The 27,866-nt window shown below is 37.6% G+C and overlaps 2 protein-coding genes across 3 annotated transcripts; one reads left to right on the top strand and one right to left on the bottom strand.

Annotated features, from left to right (window-relative positions):
* Positions 1–354: 354 nt before the first annotated feature.
* On the top strand, positions 355–15,814 carry LOC129938388 (uncharacterized). Of its 2 annotated transcripts, none has more exons than XM_056045917.1 (7): positions 355–506; positions 572–719; positions 788–929; positions 998–1,132; positions 7,159–8,508; positions 8,574–8,725; positions 15,676–15,814. In XM_056045917.1, exons 1-7 carry the CDS (start codon positions 461–463, stop codon positions 15,812–15,814), a joined length of 2,112 nt encoding a protein of 703 aa, XP_055901892.1. In that variant the 5' UTR covers positions 355–460. The 2 variants fall into 2 exon arrangements, with proteins under 2 accessions (XP_055901892.1, XP_055901893.1); XM_056045918.1 differs by having other exon boundaries at positions 357–506; positions 8,577–8,725.
* Positions 15,815–15,858: 44 nt separating this feature from the next.
* On the bottom strand, positions 15,859–19,013 carry LOC129938389 (myogenesis-regulating glycosidase). Its single transcript, XM_056045919.1, has 3 exons — positions 18,710–19,013; positions 17,046–18,641; positions 15,859–16,179 (listed from the first exon to the last, which is right to left on the bottom strand). Exons 1-3 carry the CDS (start codon positions 18,873–18,875, stop codon positions 15,992–15,994), a joined length of 1,950 nt encoding a protein of 649 aa, XP_055901894.1. The 5' UTR covers positions 18,876–19,013; the 3' UTR covers positions 15,859–15,991.
* Positions 19,014–27,866: the final 8,853 nt, after the last annotated feature.

Genomic DNA, 27,866 nt, shown 5'->3' with positions numbered 1-27,866 from the left:
TCGCGAAGTTATCGAGGGCATAAATCCGCAAATGAATGGATTGGTCATGAAGAATTTGGCTGACATAATTTTCAACTAAAAATGACATGATTTTATCTTTATGATAGAATAAATAATTTATCTTGTTTTAATAACAAAATAAAACCTCTTTTTTAAAAACCTGTATTCGTAAAACATATTTTGCTATGTTCATATTGTTGACAGTTCAACAGCAGTGAACAGAAACACACCCTTAACTTGGATGTATCTCTACATAGCCCCCAGAGCGCACTACCTTCGTTAAAGAGCATATTTTGACAATCCAAATTTGAATTATGACAGAAACAATTTTTTTGATATTTGTTTACATTCCTCAACTTAAAAAAAGCAAAACATCTAATTTTATCACACAGAAAAACAAAATATTTTTTAAACAATCTCTTATTATTTTACTAAAACAAATTTATATTGAACCTCTTTAATGGACAATAATACTGAATATAGCATCGTATTACACATTATTGAAGGTAAGATTAAAATTTTGAAAATTTAAAAACCAAAATATATTTAAGAAAATTTTATTGTTTTAAAGGAATTCGTTTGAATATAAACAACAATGATTTAATATTAACTGCTACTTTAAATGGTGTTAAATTCGAAATTATTGGTCATAATTCAGAAAATGTAACAATATTCAATAGCAAATGCATTTGGGAATGCATGTTAGATGATTTGAAAAGGTAAATTAATAATTTGTTGTTTTACAAAATAAAAATCCATCTTTTATTGTCTTATCAATAATTTTTAGAATGAAGACAGATAATCGTCCGATCAAAATTGAATGCTTCCACAAAACAAACCTAAGCGACAATGAAACGAGGAAAGCTATTGGATTCATTCTGCTACCCATGCGCACTTTACAAATGGTCAAGACGCCCAAGAATCTTCAGGTTAGTATTTTGTTTTGTAAACTTTAAATCAACCAGTCACTTATATTGAATCTTATGTATTTAAATAGATAAAACTTCATTGGTATAAACTATGTGGTTTGTCACACGATTGGCGGCATTCGAAGCCAGAAATTTACTTATCAGCTATTATAACCACTAAAGAACTTATCGAAGCCGAGAAGTTGGAGGACTTTATGGATCCTGTAAGTTCATTAAAGCATTTTAAGTACCTATTTAAGGAAAAAGTAGTATCCGTGGAGTGATGGTTATTGCTTATGTCAGTCATGCCAGAGGTCTTGGGTTTAATTCCTGCCTGTGCCAACTAAAAGTTTTTTTCTACGGGAACTGTTCCTTTGAGTGGAACTGACACATCCTCCAAGAGTAATACTTGTCATAAAAAGTGCTTTCTCTAATAAGCCGTTTGGATTCGGGTTTTAGGTTCCACCATCACTGATGTTAATCAATTAGATTATGTTATGTATACAAAATTGAATAGAAATATCAACGACAATATCTATTTGCTCGACCTTAATTTCGTTATTCACATGAAGCCAACATTTTCAAAGCAAACAATGCGTGTCTGAAAGTGGTCTTAAAAAGGTTCCATTTGAAGAATCTTCAGAAAGAACAATACTTAAAAAAAAAAAACATTTGAGGAAGTCTACGTCCACAGCTTAGTTGTCTTACGCAGCAGAGTTTTGTTTCAGAACTTCACCTTCAACAATAATACATGATGTGATAACAATCCCAAATCATGCTGAAAATGCACAAGCCTAATCAAGGCTCCCAAAGTATTTTCTTAATATAAAGTAATTCAAGACTTCAGACAGAGTTCCTTTGCTATCCGGAGTCAGACAAAATGATTATATAAGAAATGTCTTTATATACTTATGTAAAGTTTCCTCGATTACTAACTGAACAAAAGGATGTCGTTTTAACTCTTAGGCCTGAAGAACTCAAAGCTAGTAGAGCTTTGATGAAAGTTCAGGCCAAAGTTCTTGTATGTACGCGTCTCGTGACTTGACACAAATAAATCATCTGTTTGTAAAATTCTTTGTTTCACTTTGTTTGATATCTAGTAAAATAATAATCTGGCACAATCCTCGCCCCAATTCGATTAGGTACTGTAGGCCTTTTGAAATTGAATTTCCAAGTAATCTGCATTCGTATTCCTGGCAGAAAAACAAAGAGTAGACATCGAAAGAGCTCCAGCTAATCTTTCCTAACTTACTTACTTACTTAAGGTGACGCTACAGTCCTATGTGAACTAGGGCCTCACCCAACAAACTTCACCTAGCTCGGTCCCTAGCTAGATGTCTCCAGTTTCGGGCTCCAAGTTGGGTGAGGTTACCTTCCACTTGTGCGCGCCAACTGATACGCGGTCTTCCTCTACTATGCTGTCCTGTGTGTGGATTCAAAGACTTTCCGGGCCGGAGCATTGGTTTTCATGCGCTCTATGTTACCCAGCCATCTTCGTCGTTGGACTTTTACCCTTCTGGGTAAGTCTACGTCGTTGTACAGCCCGTACAGCTCGTCGTTCTATCTTCTCCTCCACTCCTCTTCGATGCATACGGGACCGTAGATCACACGAAGAACTTTTCTCTCGAAGGGACCCAACATGGTTTTTTCCGCTTTTGTCATAGTTCATGCTTCTACACCGTATAGCAGGACGAGGATGATAAGGGTCTTATATAGCAACACTTTGTTCCATCGAGAGAGGACTTTACCACTCAATTGCTTTCTTAGTCCAAAGAAACAGCGGTTAGCAAGAGTTATTCTGCGTTTGATCTAAGCGCTGGTGTTGTTTTCTGCGTTTACAGCGGAGCCTAGGTAGACGAAGTCCTTGACTACCTCAAAGTTACATCTTTCGATGGTGACGTTTCTACCAAGACGTCGGTGTTGAAGGTCCTTTCTTGACGACAGCATGTACTTTGTTTTGCCCTCAATAACCGTTAAACCAGTTTTTGCCGCCTCTGCCTCAATACTCACAAAACCCCCATTGACATCACGCTGAGTTCTTCCGATTATGTCAAGTCATCAGCATATGCTAGTAATTGGACGGACTTTTGAAAGATAGTGCCTCTAGTGTTGACGCGTGGGCTCTGCACTATTCTTTCAAGCGGGATGTTAAAAAAGTCGCATGACAGCGCATCACCTTATCTAAAACCTTTTTTGACATCGAAAGGTTCTGTTAATTTGTTTTTAACCTTTGCGTGATTTCTCCATGGTCATCCTGGACGAGTTTTGTAGGGATGCCAAAACTAGACATGGCTCTATACAGCTCGTCCTTGTAGATGCTGTCATATGCGGCCTTGAAATCGATGAAAAGATTGTGGGTGTCGATTTGGTGTTCTTGGGTTTTTCCAGGATCTGCCGTAATGTGAATATTTGATCAACTGTGGACTTTCCTGGTCTAAAACCACACTGATAAGGACCTATCAGGTTGTTGACGATAGGCCTTAGACGTTCTCATATTACGGCAGAGAAGATTTTATAGGCGATGTTAAGTAGACTTATTCCTCTATAGTTGGTGTAGTTTAGAGGGTCTCCTTTTTTCAGCATCGGGCAAACAATACTGAGGTTCAATTCATCGGGCATGTTTTCTTCCGACCATATCTTACAGATAAGTTGGTGCATGCTCCTAACCAACTTGTCTCCAGCTGCTTTAAAGAGCTCGGCATTCAAGCCATCTGCTATAGCGGCTTTATTAGACTTCAACTTAGATATGGCAATCTGTACTTCGTCTAAGTCGGGAGGACGGGATTGTTAGCTTTCGTCGTCTATATCGAATAGGTCATCCTGCCTGACAGCGGAATTCAGTTCTTCGTCGCCGTTATACAGTCTGCAGATGTGATCCTTCCATATCCTCAGCATTGACTGCGGTTCCACTATGATGTTTCCACTTTCGTCTTTGCAGCCTTCGGTTCTAGGTTTATGTACCTGATGTGAATTTCGTTTCACCTGTTCATAAAACTTTCGAACCTCATTCCTGCTTTTATACCTCTCAACATCTTCGACCGCACGCTTCTCATACCCTCTCTTTTTCCTTCTGAAAAGTCGGCGTTCCTCTCGCCTCTTCTGCTCATAGAGCTCACGAGCAGCTCTCGTCCTTTTATGCAGCGCCGCTTTGCGTGCCTGTTGTTTGGCTGCATTTGCCTGAAGACATTCCTCATCAAACCAGGATTTCCTTGTTGGTGGCTGTTTGAAACCCACACGTCAAGGTCGGGTAGGCGGAATTGTTGATCTGCGTCGCCGAGGTTGAGTGGTTCTATCTCCCTTACAACGGAATTCGGTTCGTCATCGCCGTTATATAATTTGGAGAAGTTGTCTTTCCATATTCTCAACATAGACTGCCGTTCCACTACGATGTTCCCCTGATCGTCCTTACAGGCTTCGGTTCGTGTCTTGTACCCTTGGGATGTTTTTTTTTAAACCTTTTGGTAACATTTGCGAACCTCATTCCTGTTGTGGCACCCCTTTATCTCCTCGATCGCGCGCTTCTCATTCTCTCTTTTTTTTCATCTAAGAAGCTGGTGTTCCTCTCTCATCTTCTGCTCGCAGAGCTCGCGAGCAGCTCTGGTCCTCCTGTGTGAACTGCGTACTAGCTACCAGAACGTCTCGCCCCGCAGCGAAATAGATCAGCCTGAATCCGTTGTCGGAGGTAATGTCGTGCAGGCTGTATCTCCCAATTGTCTTCACTTCTTAGCTTGGCATTAAAATCTCCTAAGACAATTTTAATGTCATAGCCAGGGCACTGCTCATATGGCTTGTCCATGAGCTCAAAAAATATGTCTTTGGTGTCTTCATCTTTCTCCTCTGTTGGGGCATGCGCTCATATTAGGCTAATGTTGGCGAATTTAGCCTTGACGCGGATTGTCGCGATGCGCTCGCTCACAATGTTGAAACTCAAGACTTTTTGCCTGAGTCTAGTTCCAACAACAAATCCACACCCAAATAGACGCTGTCTTTGTTCTCGGTAGCAGTCGCCGTAGTATACATCGCAGTCTTTTAGTTTGCGTTTGCCCGGTCCATCACATCGCTCTTCTTAAATGGCGGTAATATTGCCTTACAGCAGTTTAGGGCTTCCGCTAGTTGTTCGGCTGCACGTGGTCTCTTAAGGGACCTAACATTCCTTATTTCGTTTGCGTGGGCTGTCAACAGTGAATCCGTCCGTATCCGAGGCTCGTTGGTGCTTTGCAACTAAGGTATTTTTTACGTGGCCAGGAAGTCACCCCGATGGCACAACCCCCAACCTGGAGGGCCAGATCCTTAGTATAACTCTAAGGACGGGGAGGCGGATAAACCGCTCCTTATAGGCCTTGCCTCCGAATATGTCGAAGAAGCCTTATAAGGTGTTCACTAAGTAGTTCAACCTTACTGGAACTGTAGACGCCACCATTGATTTCATCTCGAGAATTCGTCCGCTGCCGTCTGGATAAGGAGAGGTGCCTTAGTGGAAACACTCTCGTTTGCTGCCCCCAACAACTTTCCACTGGGGTTAGAACCCAATCTCCAGTTGAGGTACTAGGCACCCGATGTTCACCGCGAGGAGGTGAGAGTAGGAGTTGATAGACAGAGGTGGGCTTTTTGAAAAGCCTGTGGACGCTTGTGTCCTCTTGAATGCACATGTCTACCATTTGAACATCACGCATAATCTGCGATGGATTAATACACAATGATTCTGCAACATTTTTAATGTTACTTGTATTGAACGGTCCGAAAGGTAATTACTAATCCAATGAAGCAGGGTTTCATGAAAACCGAAGCACACATTTTCGATAAGTGAGCCTGATGCCAAACCCTATCAAATGCTTTTGAAATATCAAGTGCAATAATCTTACTTTTCCAAAGCGATGTGAAGATTTGCTCCACTCTTCGGTGAGATGAACCATGAGATCACAAGTGGACCTATTACTTCGAAAGCCGTACTGCCGGTCATTAAGAAGCTTTCGATTTTCAAGATATTTCTTGGGCTGATAATTAATCAGCGTTTCCATGACCTTGGAAAGAAGAGACGGAAGTGCAATCTGTCGGTAATTCGAGGGTGAATAAGATTCGCCTTTTTTGGGGATGGGCTCTATAAATGCAGTTTTCCATCATCTCGGAACGCGACCTGAGGAGTAGGACAGATGAAAAAGCTTACGCAGTGGTTTTGTCAGCGTAGATCTCTAAGGACTCTTGCCACAGTACGAGTGTGAAAAAAATTGGTCCCATAGAATCATTAACTCGCTCAAGTACAGGCGAAGTCATAACACTCACTGGCAGCGTAGAATTGGCGCCGAACTGCCTAGCAAAGAGATTAGCTTTCTCTAAAGAGCTAACAAAAGGAGTGTCATTGACAACGAGCGTAGGAACTGATGAAGAGGAAGAATTCCTCATATTTTTATAAAACGTTTTTTTCGGGATTTTTTAAAAACGAGATTTTAAAAAGCTGTATTCCGATTCGCTCCCGTTTTCAAGGTATGATTTGATCCAATCAAAAAAAATTATGGAAACCAAGAGCTTTGAGTTTAAATAAAATAATTTCGTGGCTAAGTTGGTCAAAAGCTTTAGAAAAGTCAGTATATACACAGTCAACTTCATAACCTTGTTTTAAAGCGTTTGAACATATGTTTGAACAAATGTTTTATTCGCTGATAAGGATTTTATATCGTCCCACATTTTTTAACCTGACGAATTTGGATTGATTTTTGCTGTAAAATTTTGAAAGTATTCTTTTATTTTGCTGCTAATTTATTGTTCCTTTCGTATTATATTATTAAATATTATATACAATAATATCAAATATATATATTAAAATGTTCATATTATCATCGGACCCCGTTCAAACAACTCTTCACATAATATTATTATTTATCTTGTTTTTAAATGTTAATCAAGTTAATCAAACAAAATATGTTCTTTCAAATTTTTCAAACTTAAAATCAATGTTTCAATTTTTATCAAAGTAGGAGTTTTTTGTGGGCGTGTCTACAATTTTTGATTGTTATCGTGCCAAATATCATGCTATAGAAGGAATCGTGAATAATTGAAGGTGTTCGCCGTATGCCTATGGACTTCCATGGTTTTAACCTAAACCTTAATCCCAAATCCACTTTAAAGCTATCACAATAAATAAGACATCGTATCTTAAAGTGCATATCCTACCGAAGAAATAAACCACTACATCACGTTTTTATTTGTGTTACAGGAAGTATTTTAAAACTAATAAGCTCCATTTTGATTTTAGAAACCCATCGAAAGTTCAGACTCAATTTATATTAAACCCACGGAAACATCGCTTATGCTGAAGTCCCAAGCCGGAATATACGTGAATCTGCTTGAAAATGAATGTCGCATACAAGTTGGAAACAGTCCATTAGATGTTGATACATTTTTTCTTACCATTACTCTCAAAAATGCCAAGCATCTGGAAGAATTGGTTGTAGGTATTGCAAATCCAGTGTTTCGCCTTCATTACGACATCTTAGGCTGTCCTACGGACTTGATTCTTGTGGAAAACTCAGACGGAATTTATAATATCAACGAAAAGATCACTATAAATTTCAAATCATCTCTTGAGAGTTTAAAGGATTATTTAAGGCGGGTTTTCTACATACCCATCGATTTGTACTACAATGAAAATATTATAGGAAACTACACATTCAAGTTAGTTAATCTTTTGCCATCTTCTCTGGAATTGTTGGAACGAAGTGACCTGTGGGAAGTGAAAGAATCATTCTCCTTTGTGACAGTTTTTGATATTCTCGAAACTTCTGCTCGACCTGTGGTAGACTATGTCTTCTGTGTGACATACATTCCAGCCGTGAAACTTCTAAGTCCACGATTGCCGGTAGTAATTGATAAAAAAGCACGGGGTGATATGGGCGATAGAGACGACTATATTGAACTTCCCCCAAATACGGACGTAAATCTCAAGAAGTCTCAAACCGGAGCTCAAATTCAAAGTCTTACAAGTAGACAAGTAGACCAAGGAAACGAGCAAAATCCCAAGTCAAGCAGGTCCGATTCTTGTGTAAGCTACAAATTAAAAGCGCAAGAGCCTGCATTCGAAAACCCTGCTGCCTATGAAATTGTCAATGAGTTAGAAGACTGGAAGAATAAACAAATGAGTGAATTCTTAATCGAACTCAAACGAAAAGAAGTTTTGCATTTAAATCATTTATCAAACGAGTGGGAACGTCAGAGAAAAGAATTGGCTAAGAATTTAACTGACAAACTAGACGAATGCAGTCGAATGACAGAATGTCTTGAAAAAACACAAGCTCAAGTTCGTGCCCAAAAATCAAAACAGCTTGAAGAGGAACGGCAATTTGAGAGGACCAAGTATGAGTTAGACAAAAGTTATACTGTGAAATTTATGGAACTAGAAGAAAAGTCAAGGAGAGTCAAAGATGAGGTGGATTATGAAAAACGATTAAATGATTTAAAGTGCAAGGAGTTATTAATTGAAAAGAATATAAAAAATGATGAGTGTATAAAGCTGCAGGAGAAAGTCAAGCAATTAGAAGAAGAAATTAAAGAATTAAGAAAAAATTACATTCCAAAAGAACAATTTGTTGGATTGTTAGATGATTTGGTGAGAGTATTTTTTTTTTTATTTTAATATCTTTTGTAATATTAATTTTCTTTTTTTTTTCAAAGCAGAGACAACAATCAGAAAGGTTTTCGGAAATAGAAAAATCAAAGAACTTCTATAAGCAGCAATGGGCCAGAGCAACTAAGGAAGCACATACTTTGAAACTGAAATCGCTTAAGTTTCAAGAAGAGAAACTCAAACAGAGCGGAAGTTTTGGGTGAGTTGTTTTAAATTAAATTAAACCAGATACACGATTTAAGATTTCAACAGCTTTTTAAATATGCTCTTTCTAAGAGCTTGCATATAATAGTTAATTAAGAGGGATTTTGGGTGCGTTTCATGCAGAAATGTTAGAAATTGTGCTAGACAGGAATGAAATGTAGCTTTTAGTACATATTAAAACTACAAAAATTTAGTTGCATAAATCAAGACAAATTGTATCTATTTTCCTAGGATAATAAAACAAAATTTCATATGAATAATTTTTTGCCTTTATTGGTGTATTTTCTTCTTTTTCAATATTCCTACCATTTTCAGTCTGCTTATCCGTAGATTGGAACTGAAGCTAGAAGACAAATTATAAAAAATTACTGTTTTAAGTGATCTTTTTGAAAATATTTTGATCAACAAATACGCCTGGCTAGTATTCCACTTAGATTTTCTTTACGATTTAAATGTGGACTTCGAGACGACCAATCGAGAAATGTTATTTGTTTCTCCTTAAACATAGTCTCTCAGCAGCAGTGTCATCCCGCTGGAATCTGAAGTCAGGTTCGCATAGCTCTTCAGCTCTCTCAACCATAACTTATGCTAAAAACTCAGAATACATTTCTGAGTTCATCCTTCCAGGCACCAATACAATTTCAAACTTTTCATTTGAAGAAAAAGCTGCCCAAATCATTAAGCTATCATCACCAAAGTTGCGCCTCATTCTTACTTCTGTTTGAAGACGTTTGTCATTCCAATATGACTGAAATCCATCTAAGCTATCCAAATTGAATTTTTTTTGTAAACAAAGCTTTTAAAATTTGTCAAACGCGTCGGGTTGAAACAGACAAGTAAAGTTTGGTCTTAATTTTTGAAATAAACAGCTTGTTTTTGATGGCTTCACCCGATTTCATTCGAACTTGACTTGTTGTAAGCTTTTTGTTTTGCGAGTTATTGGCAATTTTTCCATAACCTTCACCTTACTTGAAAAAGTTATGAAAAACTGTATTGAATCTCCCTATTTTTCTAGCGTTTTCATGATCAGAAAGGCCACAATCTTTGTATGCAGTTATGTTTGACCTTTCTTCCGCACTTAAAGTTCTTCCACGCGGTATGATGAAATTCGGTAAAACAAATCTCCAAAATCAATTTTAAAGGCATACAAAATGATTTCCTACAATTTTCAATAATTAATTTAACCAAATTTATAAAAAAAAATACTTTTAATTAGTCTGTGTTTATACGATTTTCCAAAAGTAGATTTCTTAAATTTATTAAGACCTTAAAAGAAAAAATTTGAAAGAGCTTCATGTCTCATATGACCGACCCCCTTGGATACTTTATTGGTTAAAAATTGATGAATTTGAGCGGTGCGATTAAAATAGGGCTGGATTTCCCATTCATATTGTGTTCTTGGTTCAGCCATATTAAGACTAGCGCATCAAACTTTTGACTCAAGCTGAATGAATTCCTAAGGGTTAAGAACTAACAAAAATAAAACGGCGCAACAGTTCACAAAGAACAAGGGCCTAGTGACTTACATCTCTCAACTATTCCTGTGTATTTATAAACTTTTATTTATTTTAAATATTAACATTTTATCTATAAATAGCTTTAAATATAAACGTCTAAAAATATGGGAGGTTTTTTCTGCCGGACCCGGTATAATAATTTCGGTGGCAACTATTAACCAAATGTAAGTAAAAGATTTCACAACGAATTCTTGTTCATCTACCTTGATTGCTGTTGGGTTTTTAACGTTTACAGGAGACGAAGCCATCATTGGTGTTGTTCATTCTACATAGTCCAGTTTATTTGGGAAGTCGAGTTGTCTCATGCATTTTTATAGTTTCACCCTTTCTGTCATAATCGGCTTTTAAGTCAGATGGTATGTTGGAATTTTAAATTCTAGACGTTTTACAATCGCCTGCCTAAGGGTGTAAAGATCTACAATAACTATGCAGGAAACTATATCCAACTTCTTAACGAGTGTGACTAGAAAACCCTAAGCAATTGCTTAAAAACAGTTTACAAGTATAGGATGGTTAGTGCATGATGGTTAGTGCGTTGGACTAAGTTTGCGTTGTATGCATCTCTCTCTCTCAAGGGAAGCGGATGTATATGATTGCGGCTTATGCGGCTGGAGCTCCGCAGGTCACTTACTTTGCGTCAGAACTCGAGATTGTTTTTAGAGAACTTAAACTGAGCTTGGAAGAAAACTATTTCATTTTGGCCGGTGATTTGAACGCTAAACATGAAGATTGGGGAAATCAACATAGTAATCCCAGAGGTAATCATCTTTTTAATTTGATGAATCTTTACAGCGTTGAATATGGCGTCGACCTGCTGGCTACTGAAAGGCCATCGTATCCAAGAAGCGGCTCCAATCTGGACCTTTTGCTGTACGACACCAGACTGACAGTTACAGACAAAGTGGGTAATCACCCTCGAAACTGCTTACAGACAGTCGAGTACGACAGTGATCACTGCGGACTGGCTGCTGTAATGCAGATTCCGAACGAACGCGTGGTGTTGGAGGAATACGTTCCAACGCATTCTTACAATTACAGTAAGATGCGGTGGCCTCGTTTCACCAATGCCCTAGTGAGAGAACTTCGTTCGAGTGACATAGCCCCACCAAACAATGGAAACCTGACAAATACAGAAATTGACCAACACTTACAACAGATGGAAAAAACAATAAAACGAACGATGGAACGGACAATCCCAAAGTACAAAGAACGGGACCAAATGGACGCTTACAGAAACGCGACAATTGACGCACTACGTAGGCACAAGAGTGGCTTACTGACAAGACTCAAAAACTTGCACAGACGACTTACAGACCCACACGGCTTGGAGGTTAGGACACTGAAGTCGTCAATAAAAAATGTCAATCTGTTGAATAAGGAGAACTACAGGCTATCAATTAACAAGTACTGGGACCGCAAGATCCGGTCAGTTAATTCGAGTGACCCTAGTATGTTCCCCAAAATCAACAAGATATTCAGGAAAAAAAACGATAATGACCTTCCGTGTCTTAAACTCCAAAGAACTGAAGAGAACAGAGACGTACTCAGGATAGCGCAAATAGATCCAGAGGAAGCCATCTTTGACGATGACTTTTACATAATTGAAGATCCGAAGGAAAAAGTGGAGGTGGTGGGAGCTGCTTTCCAGCAAGTGTACAAGGTGAATGTTAGCATTCGCCCCAACCACGACCTGGAAAACAGAGCCCTACTTAATCACTTTTACCTCCGTAATAATATCACACATTGGCGATCTGAGAACCACGGTTTCATGCGGTTCAATGACGATTCCTTGGCAAATGCCATAATCGCCGAGCAAACGGGACCAAGTCCCTTGTTAGTGACGAAGGTTGAGCTTCAACTCCTCTTCAATTCAATAAAAAATAAAAAAGTCAGCAGGTGTCGGTGGTATATCCAACGTTGTACTAAGACATTTACCGACGGAAGCAATTGACATTTACACCACACTCTTCAACAATGCACTGAATAATGCATATTATCCAGTGCATTGGAAGACTGCTGTGGTTCATCTTCTCCTGAAAAAGGGAAAGGACAACTCCAACCCGTCAAATCTTCGGTCGATAAGTCTTCTTCCGAGCATCAGCAAAGTTGTCGAAAAAATCATTAATAGGGCTCTGACTAAGTGGGCAGCCATTAGCGAGAAAAAGTGTAGTGAAGTACCTCGGTTAGATCAGTATTTATATTTCGACAGACATATAAATGCTGCTCTGACCAGGGCCAGAGGAGCCTTCGCTCTGACGAAACGGCTGTTTTTTAGCAGTCGGCTTGACCCCAGAGTGAAGGTAATTTGCTACATGGCCCTCATACGGCCAATGATTGTTTATGGATGTCCTGTGTGGTTCAACGTTGCCCCTTGACAGATGGAGAAGTTTCGGGTGTCCGAGCGGCAGTGTTTACGACGCTGTACCGGCTAATATCGAACAGCCGAATTTTCTTATGTGCATTACTATTCCAACGAGGTCCTTTACAACGGAGCTCGAATCAATTGACAATTTCGTGATAAAACTCGTTCGAGGTCACATTGCAAGAGCTATGTCTTCGACCAACAAATTAATTTTCGGGGCGTTCTATCTGAACGACGAGTATTTTGAAAGTGCACGCTTGAGCGGGTTCATTCCACCAGAGGCATTCCTCTTTTTAGACAAATGCGGTCTGATACAGGATAGATTGGCAGTTCCGTTAATCTACCACGTTAGACGAAGAACCGTGGATAGGCGACTCCCGTACAGTCGGGACGTCATGGCACAAGGCGGAGCGGAGCTCCTTCGGTTCAGTAGGGCTGTGTCTGAACGGGACCGAACTGATAGGATGAAGCAGGAGAATTAGTTTTGGTGGCTTCAATCGGCACTTGATATTGGGTAGTCGGGATGGGGTTTTAAGCCTTGGCCGGCTTACATACTTGTTTATAGTTTTAGAGTTTAGTTTTAAGTAGAATATGCATGTTGGCACAAAAAGAAATAGAAAAAAAAACAATAAAAAAAAATACAAAAAAAAAAAATTAAAAAAAAAGAACATTAAAAAAAAAACATAGAATAAAAAAAAATAGACAACAAAATATGAAAAACAAAAATGTTAGATAGTTAGATTTGCTGCTGTGGTTGTTCTAGTTTTGAGTAGTTTATAGGTAAACGGTAATTTTTTAAGAGCTTGAGAACTTTAAAAAAAAAAAAACGCATAAAATTTGCAAAATCTCATCGATTCTTTATTTGAAACGTTAGATTGGTCCATGACATTTACTTTTTGAAGATAATTTCATTTAAATGTTGACCGCGGCTGCGTCTTAGGTGGTCCATTCGGAAAGTCCAATTTTGGGTAACTTTTTCGAGCATTTCGGCCGGAATAGCCCGAATTTCTTCGGAAATGTTGTCTTCCAAAGCTTGAGTAGTTGCTGGCTTATTTGTGTAGACTTTAGACTTGGCATAGCCCCACAAAAAATAGTCTAAAGTCGTCAAATCGCATGATCTTGGTGGTCAACTTACCGGTCCATTCCTTGAGATGAATTGTTCTCCGAAGTTTTCCCTCAAAATGGCCATAGAATCGCAAGCTGTGTGGCATGTAGCGCCATCTTGTTGAAACCACATGTCAACCAAGTTCAGTTCTTCCATTTTTGGCAACAAAAAGTTTGTTAGCATTGAACGATAGCGATCGCCATTCACCGTAACGTTGCGTCCAACAGCATCTTTGAAAAAATACGGTCCAATGATTCCACCAGCGTACAAACCACACCAAACAGTGCATTTTTCGGGATGCATGGGCAGTTCTTGAACGGCTTCTGGTTGCTCTTCATTCCAAATGCGGCAATTTTGCTTATTTACGTAGCCATTCAACCAGAAATGAGCCTCATCGCTGAACAAAATTTGTCGATAAAAAAGCGGATTTTCTGCCAACTTTTCTAGGGCCCATTCACTGAAAATTCGACGTTGTGGCAGATCGTTCGGCTTCAGTTCTTGCACGAGCTGTATTTTATACGGTTTTACACCAAGATCTTTGCGTAAAATCTTCCATGTGGTCGAATAACACAAACCCAATTGCTGCGAACGGCGACGAATCGACATTTCACGGTCTTCAGCAACACTCTCAGAAACAGACGCAATATTCTCTTCTGTACGCACTGTACGCATTCGTGTGGTTGGTTTAATGTCCAATAAAGTAAACTGAGTGCGAAACTTGGTCACAATCGCATTAATTGTTTGCTCACTTGGTCGATTATGTAGACCATAAATCGGACGTAAAGCGCGAAACACATTTCGAACCGAACACTGATTTTGGTAATAAAATTCAATGATTTGCAAGCGTTGCTCGTTAGTAAGTCTATTCATGATGAAATGTCAAAGCATACTGAGCATCTTTCTCTTTGACACCATGTCTGAAATCCCGCGTGATCTGTCAAATACTAATGCATGAAAATCCTAACCTCAAAAAAATCACCCTTTAGAATAGGTAGTTTAAGTTAGTTTTAAGTTTTATATTAAGGACCTTATTTTAAGTAGTTTTTAAGTAAAAAAAAGTATCTTGATATTAGTTTTTTCAAAATTTTCTAATAAATACAGAAATAAATAAAATATAAATTGAAGTAAAATAGATCTTAGGGCCGAAAGGCATTAGTATTAAGCGTTATAGTTTAACTTAGAGTGTCCGTATGGGACCATTAAGTTAGTTGTAAGTTATGGATAATTAGGCTAGTTTTATGAATTTTTGTCTAGCTTTAAGATAAAATAAATTAAAAATGAATTTGAAAAAAAAAAGTGCGTTGGACTGTCATGCAAGGGGTCTTGGGTTCAATCCCTACCTGTGCCACCTTAATTTAAGAAAAAAAAAAATAATTTTCGCGGGTACTGCCTCTTGCGAGGAATTGACAAATCCTTCAAGAGTAATTCTTGTCATGAAAAAGTGCTTTCTCAAATTAGCCGTTCGGAGTCGGTCTTAAATTGTAGGTCCCTTCCATTCCTGACAACAGTACTCGCACACAGGAATGGTTGAGAGTTGTAAGTCACTAGGCCCTGGTTCACAAAAGACTGTTGCGCCACCCCATTTGATTTGATTTTGAAGTTTAAAACTTTAGTTCTTTTTTTTGTTGATTATTGAAAAATTAATTAAATTTTAAAATAAACATTTATAAAATTGTCAACCAGACTGACGGCTTAGCCATAGCTCTTAAATTCATAATTTGTATTCTATTTTTTGTATTGAAATGTAAATAAATGAATAACTTACTTACTTACTTAGATCAAATTTATCCATTTTCATCTTAGCTGATGGCTCTCGTGGTTTGTAGTTAGTTTTAGGAAAAATATCATGAGTCATTTAAAAAAACTTATAAATTTTCAGAATCTCATACATTTTTACACCGAATTTGTTTACATTTTAACTTCCCACTAAAAATTATACTTTATTTTTTATTCTTTAACAGCATTGACAATATCATGCACCTAAGAAATCTTATATTTGAAGAACATTTCGCCTTGAAAGCTGATCGAAATGAATTGAAAGATATAAAAGAAGTCCTTACATCGGAGTCGGAATTAGATGATTCAAAAAGTAACAGCTAATTTTCATAAGTGATGCCAAAACTAATAAGAATTTCTGTGATACATACATTTTTTCATAATTTTTATATTTTAATTTTTTTTTTTATTTACACGAATTTTACATTTATAAATTTACAATTTAAAAATACAACAACTTTTTATCCTATAATTGTTATTAATTTTTATATTTAAATTAAATTAATCTTGTCGAATGAAATATGGTAAGACATCAAGTGGGGCTGGATAATCCATTATCCATATTGGACCTTGATAAATAGTATTTGAATTACCATCCTTCCATTTGCCTTTTGGTAAGTATACATCACGGGCTCTGCCTCCATCTTCTATAATTGGTGCTGCTATGATTTTATCACCCAAAAGGAATTCTATTGGGAGAATAAGCAAAAAAGAAAAGTATTTTATTAAATTTGAATTATTTGTGAAGACAACAAAATGCACAATCTTGTGTTCAATAATGAACCATGAAAAAGAGGAAATCTGACACTTGACTTGATACTATCAAAAAGAGAGACTTAGGCGATTTAATCAATTGACAGGTTCAGACGACGACATAAGCGTCTTGAACGTTAGGCTAGTTTCTAGTATCTGATTGGCCAGCTGAAAAATTGCTTTCCAATTAAGGCAACTTTACTTATGCCAAAGCCAATTCCACTTATGCCAAAATGACTGCTGATTAATTTTTTTCAGCAGTCTGAACTTTAGTACTCTGTAATTTATTTATTTTCTCAACAATTCTATTAAATGATTTGTGTAAAAGGGTTCATTGTCAAATTGGAAAATAATAAGTAATACAACATACAAGTCGTAGTGGACTTGTAGCTTCTTTTAGAAGTGTTTTTTTTTAGACAACAATGTATTTTGGTACTTGAAAAAACAAACTAGTTGACTTCGTCAAAATGTACGTTCGAAAAATTGAGTTGAATGAAAATGTTGTCTGAACCTCTCTATTAATTTCAAAACTTTACGTGACTACTTTTTACTTGCAGACACACAATTTACAGAATAATTCCTTCAAGTAAATCGAAAAAAAACTGTTAGTACTGCATTTTTTGTTGACAGCTGGACATCTCAGTCTCTAGAAACTTGGCTAAACTATAAGTGTCTTATGTCGTCTACACCTGCCCAATGTATTGTTTTGTATGAAATTAAAACCAAGAATCTTCAGGTAGTTGAATAATTTCAAAATAAATCCAAGTATTTGGGCCAAAAAAGAAAAACTACAAATACTTACGATCATAAATTCCTTGTGCAACCTTGTCTTCAGGATCAACCCACCATAAAGGTGGATTAACTGGCTCTCCAGTTTGTGTGACAAGTTTAAATCGTTCCATTATCTGCGGGGTGTATTGACTATGAAGATCACAGAACTTCTGACTAATGGTTATTGTCTCTGCATCAAAATTCCATGGAACAAATGAGAATTGTAAACTTGGCATGAATACATTTGCCTGCAACCATCTTATGAAGAGCTCCTTTGATGGTGGTTTATTATTGTAGCCATTGCCTCCAATCATATCGGGCAATACAAATGGATAACCATTCATATTTAACTGCAGCAGAGTTGTTATCAATGTGACCAGGCCATTGCTCCAATTCCATTCGGAATCTTTGTCAATCATTCGAACGAATATTGGTAGATCTTGGGTGCCTTGTCCTGAACGCACTTCAACCAATGGTCCAAATGTTGATACAGCCTTGACATAGTCTCTGGTAATAGCACTTGGTAGAAAATCATCGGGTCCTTGTAGAGCGGGATCTGATGGCACCCAGCTACTTTCTCCGGCATCAAATTTGAAACTATCGATACCATCTTCGGTTTGCAGACGCTTTAATCTATTCAAATACCATGTAACTGCTTCGGGCTTAGTGAAATCTATATAAGCTGCATCATTGCGTTTACTATTCCACCACTGAGTATCGGGATTTCCATTACGATTCAAAACAAGGTAACCTTTTTGAAGTGCCTCATTATAGGGGGCAGTACAGTTCTTATTGATGAAAGGATGTATCCACAGAGTTACTCTAAATCCCTGAGCCTTGAGATCATTTGTCAGCTGCTTGATATTTGGAAATTTGTTTTTGCGGAAAGTCAATGCACCATAACAATCTTCCCAGTCATCATCGATTTCCAGTTGACTATTCTTAAAATTATTCTGTAAAATTTTGTTCCCGAAATCTCTGACAATAGCATCGGTGATCTCTGCCTTGTATAACGCCCAAGTTGACCAAATTGGATACTGAACCATACGTTCGTCAGGATGTTCGTTTGGTTTTCCAAGGATATTGTTGACAGCATACATGTGAGCGGTCTTGGCATTGCTACCAATTCCTATTTGATAACGGAATGTAGCACTCCTCAGGGTCGAGCTGTAAGGCAATTGGGTTTTAGCACTGAAGCACAATTGATTTTCATGGCGGGGTGAATTCTGTTCGATGAACAAAGGTGTTTGATCTTCGACATAGAAGAATACACCACGTGAATTTAACCAATAACGTTCGGCAACACCTGCATTATGATCTTCTTTGGTGAGATAGGAGTAATTGGTGAATGTAAGTCGTTCCACTGGCCAATATTGATGACGATCTTGAGGACCACCGAACCAATGGGTTTTTCCAATGTCCAAATCAATGCAATCCATTGGTTGTTGAGAACGAGCAACATAATTCCTGGAAACTCTTAAGTGAGTTACTTGATTAGACTTGGAGACCAATTCAAAGAGAATATTGGAATCCGACGAAGATAATGTGAAACTTCCATTGCCGTTCGAAACGAAATTTTTGTCGGTCTTGAAATTATCAAAAGTTACTGTCTGCAACACTTGACTGCCTGGGTATATAAGAATTTTGAATTTAGAATCATTAAGTTAATAAAAATTGAGTTAATCAATAATTTACCTTTCATTATGGAATACTGAAGTTTCTGTGAACGCACCAATCTAATATAGATCTCTGAATTCGGGAACTTAAAACGTTGTTCGACATCTTGGCAGGATTGTGAGGTTGGCAATAAAATTGCACAAACACAATAAAATATTAATAGCGCTAAACGTCCTCCACGCATTTGGATAAAATGCTCAATAACTACTGAATGTTCTGACCAACTGGTTGATTGCTTTTATAATAGTGTACCTTACCTACATTTGATTGTCAAGCCTATTATCTCCCTCCCCTGCTATGAATTTTGAAGTATGTAGTGATAACTTGTGAATTTATGTTATCAAAACAAAAAAAATGAAAATTCCCACTGAGAGTGGGCTTTTGATAAAAAATCTTGAAATGATTAAAATGAATGAAGGAGATTTGTCTTTTTAGCTAAGAGGAGTGCGGAGTAAAGAGAGAGAGTTTTTTCAAGTTTGTTTTTAAAATAAATAAAAATTGTTTACTTTATTAAAAATAGATAAAAAAGATCCATTGATAAATTTATTTATATTTGGTTTCTGTATTAATTTAATCGCAAAGTACGCTAAACACTCTAATGTTTAATGGTTGGTAATAAAAAGTTAAGGAAGGTATGAATATGAATGTGTTCATTGTTGGGTTTCTGGACATTTTTTGTAATTTAAAGGGATATCAATTTGGGATCAAAGGAGTTTTCAAAGGATTATTACACCAACAAATGTATGTTCCTTCCTAAGCTTGACATTCTAGAACTAGCCAGACCAGGACAAAGAAAGTGAAACACAGTTTGACTTTCATGTTGGTCTCCGAGCTACGTCTATCTTATCTACCAGTGTCCAGTTACCCTGGCTATATCATACCTAGGTCTGCATAAAAGTTCGGTAGAATTGTTTTTGTTATAGGAAGGCCATGTCTTCTTAGATATAGTACAGACCCTTAGACTGTTGGATTCTGTAAGAAAAATTGAGAACATTTTGCCCTTAATATCTGAAAAAGGAATGTTTACCCTTTCCGTAAGTAAGCTATGAAGGGCCGATCCCCGACGGGCCATATCATCAGCCCGTTCATTTCCATCCATGTCATTATGACCTGGAACCCAAATAAGAGTGACACTGGGGTTGGTGTTGAGGCTGACTGAGAAATTATCGGAGAAGAAAAGCGGCCAGTTTTTAGTATTGAAAAAGCACAGATTCTTATCGAGCTGAAGCTGAGAAAGCCTTATTGAACGGCTATTCGTAAATCGAAGAAGCTCTAACCAGTATATCTTCCAATAAAGAGCAAAAAGACATCGTGAGGAATGAAGCAACGAACCTTCTACAGAAGAAGAGTGGTCTCGAAACCGCTTTGTTTGCAAGATTTTGGAACGATATCTTGAAGTGATTCAAAGCTACAAACAAGATGTTGCAAGACCCGAAAATGACTCTTGAATCGGCAATGCGTGCACTATAATCATTGAAATCATTCGTGGAATCTAAACGAAATGATTTTGATAAATACGATTACGGGAAAGCACAAGACGCAAATCGGTCACCCAAGGAAAAATACAAAGTATCCGCCTTCATCCCAGTGATTGACCAGCTATCCGTTTCTCTTACTGAAAGATTGCATGCCATGAAGATGTACGTTCGAGATTTGGATTCCTGAATCACATCGAGAAGATAGATGCTGAAAATTTGCACGCTGCAACAGAGGCATTGGTGAAAGTATATCCGGATGATTTAGAGCCTAGTCTTGGTAATAAGGTGGTTCTTTGATTGACTCATACAAAAAGGAAAAGAACTATGGAACAGATCAATCGCCGGAACTATTTTACTACCAAATTCTCGAAAATCAAATTTCAGAGCTACATTCCCAAATCTCGAAATTGCATTGAGAATGTAAAGGGTGATTTTTTTGAGGTTAGGATTTTCATGCATTAGTATTTGACAGATCACGCGGGATTTCAGACATGGTGTCAAAGAGAAAGATGCTCAGTATGCTTTGACATTTCATCATGAATAGACTTACTAACGAGCAACGCTTGCAAATCATTGAATTTTATTACCAAAATCAGTGTTCGGTTCGAAATGTGTTTCGCACTTTACGTCCGATTTATGGTCTACATAATCGACCAAGTGAGCAAACAATTAATGCGATTGTGACCAAGTTTCGCACTCAGTTCACTTTATTGGACATTAAACCAACCACACGAATGCGTACAGTGCGTACAGAAGAGAATATTGCGTCTGTTTCTGAGAGTGTTGCTGAAGACCGTGAAATGTCGATTCGTCGCCGTTCGCAGCAATTGGGTTTGTGTTATTCGACCACATGGAAGATTTTACGCAAAGATCTTGGTGTAAAACCGTATAAAATACAGCTCGTGCAAGAACTGAAGCCGAACGATCTGCCACAACGTCGAATTTTCAGTGAATGGGCCCTAGAAAAGTTGGCAGGAAATCCGCTTTTTTATCGACAAATTTTGTTCAGCGATGAGGCTCATTTCTGGTTGAATGGCTACGTAAATAAGCAAAATTGCCGCATTTGGAGTGAAGAGCAACCAGAAGCCGTTCAAGAACTGCCCATGCATCCCGAAAAAAGCACTGTTTGGTGTGGTTTGTACGCTGGTGGAATCATTGGACCGTATTTTTTCAAAGATGCTGTTGGACGCAACGTTACGGTGAATGGCGATCGCTATCGTTCAATGCTAACAAACTTTTTGTTGCCAAAAATGGAAGAACTGAACTTGGTTGACTTGTGGTTTCAACAAGATGGCGCTACATGCCACACAGCTCGCGATTCTATGGCCATTTTGAGGGAAAACTTCGGAGAACAATTCATCTCAAGGAATGGACCGGTAAGTTGGCCACCAAGATCATGCGATTTGACGCCTTTAGACTATTTTTTGTGGGGCTACGTTAAGTCTAAAGTCTACACAAATAAGCCAGCAACTATTCCAGCTTTGGAAGACAACATTTCCGAAGAAATTCGGGCTATTCCGGCCGAAATGCTCGAAAAAGTTACCCAAAATTGGACTTTCCGAATGGACCACCTAAGACGCAGCCGCAGTCAACATTTAAATGAAATTATCTTCAAAAAGTAAATGTCATGGACCAATCTAACGTTTCAAATAAAGAATCGATGAGATTTTGCAAATTTTATGCGTTTTTTTTTTAAAGTTCTCAAGCTCTTAAAAAATCACCGTTTATTTGGTTTTGATGGTAACAAATTGCACTAAACTTCAAAAAATAGGCTTCGAACCACTATGGGACAAAACCGTCTATCGAAGCTTTCTTTCCTGAGCATTGAAAATAATTTTAAATAATTCCTTTTTCAATTGGTCAATACTAAAGGGTTCACAATAAATTATTTATTGAAAAACTTTATTTTGAAAATTACTCTAAATCTAGCCCTGGCCATAGGGTCTGGAAAACCCACAGTTTGATTCTTCAAGCCTAATTACACTTCATGATAATAAATATTTAATGTTTACGTCTACTGGTAGGAAATGCAGAATAACATTTGAAGCATGATCAAAGGTCTTCTGTTGTGCAGATACTAGCTATTCGTTGAATCTACCTTAGTTTCTCTATATTGTATTTCTTGTTAGGAGCAGGCGACCACACAATCGAACCGTAAGACCAAATAGGTTCGTACACGTCCTGCGAAATCATCTTCGATTGAAGGCCCCACTTTTTAACAAAACGTTTTTCTACAGGCGTATAAGGCAATGCAGGCCTTCTTAACTAGTTCTTCAATGTTTACTTTGTAGTTGCGTTTGGGATCTAGTATGACTGCTAGATGTTTCGAGCTGGAGGATAAAGACAGCATTTGATCGTTGAGTCGGGGTAAGGTGAAGGCGGGTATTTAAGTTTTGGTGGTAAAAACCAAGTCAAGCAGAGGACTTGGCCCAGTTGCTAACATTTTTCAGAGCCATCTCTGTGATTTCGCTAATTACTGTGACGAATTTTTCCTAGACCAGTAAGACCAAATCATCAGCATGAGCTACAGATTTTTTTTTACAGATGTTATTCAAAGCCAAGCGAAATGGGATTAAATTTCAGAAATCGGCCTTATTGCACTTTATAAAAGTGAAATAAAACCGATTTTCATCTGTTAATAGGCTTACAGAGATTTCGGCATCTCAAATAAACTGATAAAGACTATGAAGGATAAACATGGCCGACATTTTAAGCGAGGCATCGGTATAGGGTGGCCTACCAAATAATCATATCTACCAAAGGGAAAGAGTCAAAAAAGCTACTGAAGCTCTCTTTTCTTGCAAAAAAGCTATTGGTAATAAATGGGGCTTACAACCCAGAATCACGCATTGGCTGTACACATCGGTAATCAGACCGATTTTAATGTACGGTGTGGCAGTATGGCTGACTGCTTTAGAGAAAGGTATAAACCTGGATAAATTAAATAAAGTCCAACGTTCAGCTAGCCTATGTATAAGCGGATCGCTTCGCACGACCGCGACCCCATCTGCGGCACTACACACCTTACTCTACATGACAGCTCTTGACATATTAAGCAAACAAATAGCTGCAAGCTCTGCTATTTGCCTCAAAGCTTCGTCGCAGTGGACTAACAACAACAATTGCCACTCCCTATTTCTTAGGTATTTAGAAGCAAGCACACAGACTACTGGGAGAATAGAACATTCCTGGAAGATGGGTCAATCCATTTTTATACAGATGGTTCAAAAACAAAAGAAGGAGTTGGTGTGTACTCTGAACTACTGAGTCTCTCATTCCGCCTTCCCAATCATTGTAGCGTGTTCCAGGAGGAAGTAAGAAAACGTAAGAATTGCCTAGGAGAATTCTTCTTTAACGATCTAAATCATATTAGCAAAATCAGCCTCTCACGTTTCTTAAGGGAATAAAACTGGTTCCATAGAGCTTAGGAGGAATTAAACTGGCCTAAGTGTGTCCGTTTCCATCTTGGACAGCCACTTTAACCTAACATTACCTAACCAAAGGGACAATCGTCAACAAATTCTCATAACTACGGCATACGCGGCCGAAATTAATATAGAAGATGCGGTACGTGGAAACCTGCTAACACTAGCTAATCAAGACTCATTGAATCCAAAAATCTCACGATAAATTCTAAACTGGTGCTGTATAAAACCAGTTCGAGACTTAGCTTATCAGTTAAGGTCACCTCAACCCATTAACCGCGGTCGAAAGAAAAATTTTGTTTCGTTCTTTTTACTCGAAACAACCGGGTCGTCACTTGCTTGAAATCCTTTTAAAAACATGATGACAAGTCCTTATCTTTATAATAAAGCTAAATATTTGGCCATAACATTAATATTATATGAATTGTACTTCTTAAAAAAACCGTCTTAAAACACACGCTAAAAAACATAAAAGGAAAATATCAATATGGTTTCAGACCATGCAAGTTAACAATTGATCAGATCTATTGAAAAACGTCTGGAATGGCTGCGTTCAATCTCAGACGGATAGTTAGTTAGGGGGGTTTCCACGGGTAAAATTAATCAATTTATTCTTAATATAGATGTGTCAAATACAAATTTAACTTGCTTTTGCATTTCATGCGACAAAATGTAATTGGATTTATTTTTGATTTAAGATCAAATCTGCAGATCTGTATTTTTGACAGATTTATCCCTTTTTGCATCAATACTAATATAATTTTATAAAAATAGTTATCTGGGAATTAGACATCTCCACCGCACTCATTTATATATACACTAATACAACCACAAAACAAAAACCAATTTCAATCTTATTCTATGCGCCAAGAAAAACAATACATTTTTGAAGGAAATCTAAATTTACCCAAGGAACACCTAATTATTAGTGTTTTACGTGAAATAGAACAGCTGAATCAATACAGTTGGAATGTCAAATTCAAAGTATCCAAGAATTTATGGCATGTGTAGTTATCTGGCAGAACAGCTGATTCAACATATGGTTGAATTTGAAGGAACTCGAAAATTAATTTAAAGTGTATGTGTTTTTTGAAAATTTTGTTTAACAATAATGTTGGACTTTGAAATCTGAATTTTTGTCTGCTCTTAGGAAAAGTTGTTATCCAACTCGTTTAATAAGGTTTCTAAAAATCCACATATCGAGGATAGCCTATCCAACTCGAGATTTATCGTAGCCAATTGGTTTCAAGTTGGTAGTGCGCTGTCATTTGATACCTGCCAAACTCAACTTGACGTGTTATAAAAGTGCTGTTTTTTGGGATTCCATATATAGTACAGTGATTAATTGTCACAAAACCAATCCGCAGAAGTCCGGGTTTTTATATTAAAAAGTTGATTCAGTTGAATATTTGTCAAAAAAATTTAAAACATATGTAATTGTAAAAAAAACCAGAACTAAAATGCCGAATTTTAATTCCTTTCCGTGTTTTCGTTTTGAATATTGAAGTTGAATGAAGTAAGAATTGAAGGAAAAGGGTTCGTTCGTAGATAATGGCCTATGTGTAGATATTTGCGTGCCACAGATGGCTTTTTATTTGTTGAACCTACATTTTTCCAAATAACAAACAAATAATACAACTTATGTCTACACAACAGTCGAGTCAATCTTACAAAAACAAACCTATAATATTATTTAGTTTTACAATTAGTTATTAAAAGAACTCAGGGTTTTAAAATGATGTCATTTTGTTTTGTATGTTAGACGACACCGAACAATAGTGAACTCTTAAACTTACTATCGTGGAAGTGTTACTGACGTTGGTCGTAAATATTGCTGATGAAAGTTCAAGTTTCTCCAATGATTTCGTGGCGTTCGCAACAATTGAACAATTTGTTTTGGCCAGGAATTTGTCTTTTAATGCGAATACTTGATTAAAATCCTAGATTACTGAAGTTTTGGTCAACCGAAAACCGCAGAAGTGTGAGAAAAAGTGGTTAAAAATTACATCAAAATAATCACACACTGTAAGTCTTCCTAAGCTTGAATTTTCAGTGATATTGTTATTTAAGTTTAACAAAACAAAAATCCAAACTGTAGGAAGAAATAAAATGTTGATTAAAAACACATGTATGTATGTATGCGCTTTATTTATGCAATATCCAAATTGAATAATGAATTACCTTATTTGGAATGCTCATTCCACCATTGGAAATCGTTCTGACAAGCTGTTTAAGGTTGAGATATATTCTCAAAGCCTGGAGAATGGCAAAAGTAGTCTTCATTCTTAAAGCAGGAAACCTTTACGAGCTAACCCTAAAGATCTAAGACCAATCAGCCTATCATCCTTCCTTCTTAAAACCTTGGAAAGATTGATTGAAATTAACATCAGACATAACATAAAACCATGTCTCATTTCCACAGCTCAACATGCTTACTCTAAGGGAAAATCAGTAGAATCAGCACTTCACTCGCTGGTACGTATTATTGAACGTTCCCTCGAATACAAAGAATATAACTTAGTAGCGTTCCTAGATATTGAAGGAGCTTTCAACAACGTAAATTACCAGGCGATCACAACAGCAATGGATAAGCTGAAATTAGAGAAATCACTCATAGATCTTATAAGTCTCATGCTCAAAAGCAGGACAATAACTTCTAGCATAAGAAGTTTTACTACCATCAGATCGGTGAATCGAGGCACTCCCCAAGGTGGGGTCTTTTCGCCTCTTTTATGGAACATGGTAGTAAGCGACCTACTTACATTATTGGAAGCAGAGGGTTTCAAGGTGATTGCCTATGCTGACGATGTTGTAATATTCGTATCTGGGAAGCACCCCCAAGTTCTCTCGGAACTCCTACAAAATGCCTTAAATAGGCTAACTAAATGGGCTAAGCAATGAGGATTGGACGTCAATCCACATAAAACAGAATTAATACTCTTTTCGAGAAGATATAAAATTCCTTAGATTAGCCCACCCAAGATTAGAGGAATACCATTAAGCTTTCAAGCTAAATATTTAGGCCTCATATTTGACAAAAAACAAAATTGGAAGGCAAATATTGATGAAAGAGTAAAAAAGGCTACTGTAGCGCTTTTTACTTGTAAAAAGGCCATAGGATCAAAATGGGGCTTCCTCCCAAAAATAACCCACTGGCTATACACTTCGGTAATCAGACCGATACTCATTTATGGAGCTGTCGTATTGTGGACCGCACTGGACAAGATGGTAAATCTAAATAAGCTTATCAAAGTCCAGCGGTCAGCAGGTATGTGCACCACAGGAGCACTTCGCTCAATACCAACCGCAGCACTGTAAGTGCGCTTAATTCTAACACCTCTTGACATCTTCTCCAAATTGGTGGCATCCAACTCATGTGTGAGGCTTAGAGCCACCTCTCAATGGACCAGTAACAATACTGGACATACTACTATTCTAGACAGTTTCAGATCTATCCCAGATCGCTTAGACTATACCACCATAAAAATGGTATTCGGTAAAAGCTTCCATGTGTCCATCCCTTCAAGATCACCGATCACGGAGTTGGAAGTGGTATTTTTTCGGAACAGCTGAATCTCAGTCTATCCTATAGACTTCCCAATCAATGTAGCGTATTCCAGGCAGAAGTAATCTCGATTAAAGAAGCACTATCCTGGTTCAAAGAAAACGTTATATCTTGTAAGGATATACGAATCTTCTCGGACAGCCAAGCCGCTCTTAAATATCTCGCGTCTGTCTCCACAAACTCTCGAACAGTCCACGATTGTCAATCATCTCTGAATGAGATGACGGAACAGTTTAACATTCACCTCATTTGGGTGCCGGGCCACAAAGACATTCTGGGAAATTGCAAAGCCGATGAGCTCGCCAAAAACGGAACATTTCTGCCTAATGTTAGACAAAAACATAACATAAGAACACCACTTGCTACATGCAAATATCTTCTCAAGCAATATGCTCTAGAATCAACAAATGCTAGATGGTCACAGAGTACCCCCTGCCTTGCAACCAAGCAAATATGACCAAGTATAGACATAAAACTTAGAAGGAATAACTTTCTCGGTAATCCCTTCTTCGATAATACCAGTGAACTGGCAACGATTGACACAAAACGTCTAACTTTATTAAAAGTACGAAATGGTTTGTTTAAGTTCATTACTCTCTCATGAGTAACCTCATTAGTGGTATCACAATCGACCCTTGAGGTCTACGTGCGTCAATGACATCTGGACAGCCACTCCAACCTAACCTAACCTACCCTATATGGAAACA

The sequence above is a fragment of the Eupeodes corollae genome, chromosome 1 (genome assembly GCF_945859685.1).
Source record: "Eupeodes corollae chromosome 1, idEupCoro1.1, whole genome shotgun sequence".
NCBI classification, from domain to species: domain Eukaryota; kingdom Metazoa; phylum Arthropoda; class Insecta; order Diptera; family Syrphidae; genus Eupeodes; species Eupeodes corollae.
The sequence above is the reverse complement of the archived record's forward strand: the minus strand, read 5'-3'. Positions and strand labels throughout refer to the sequence as shown.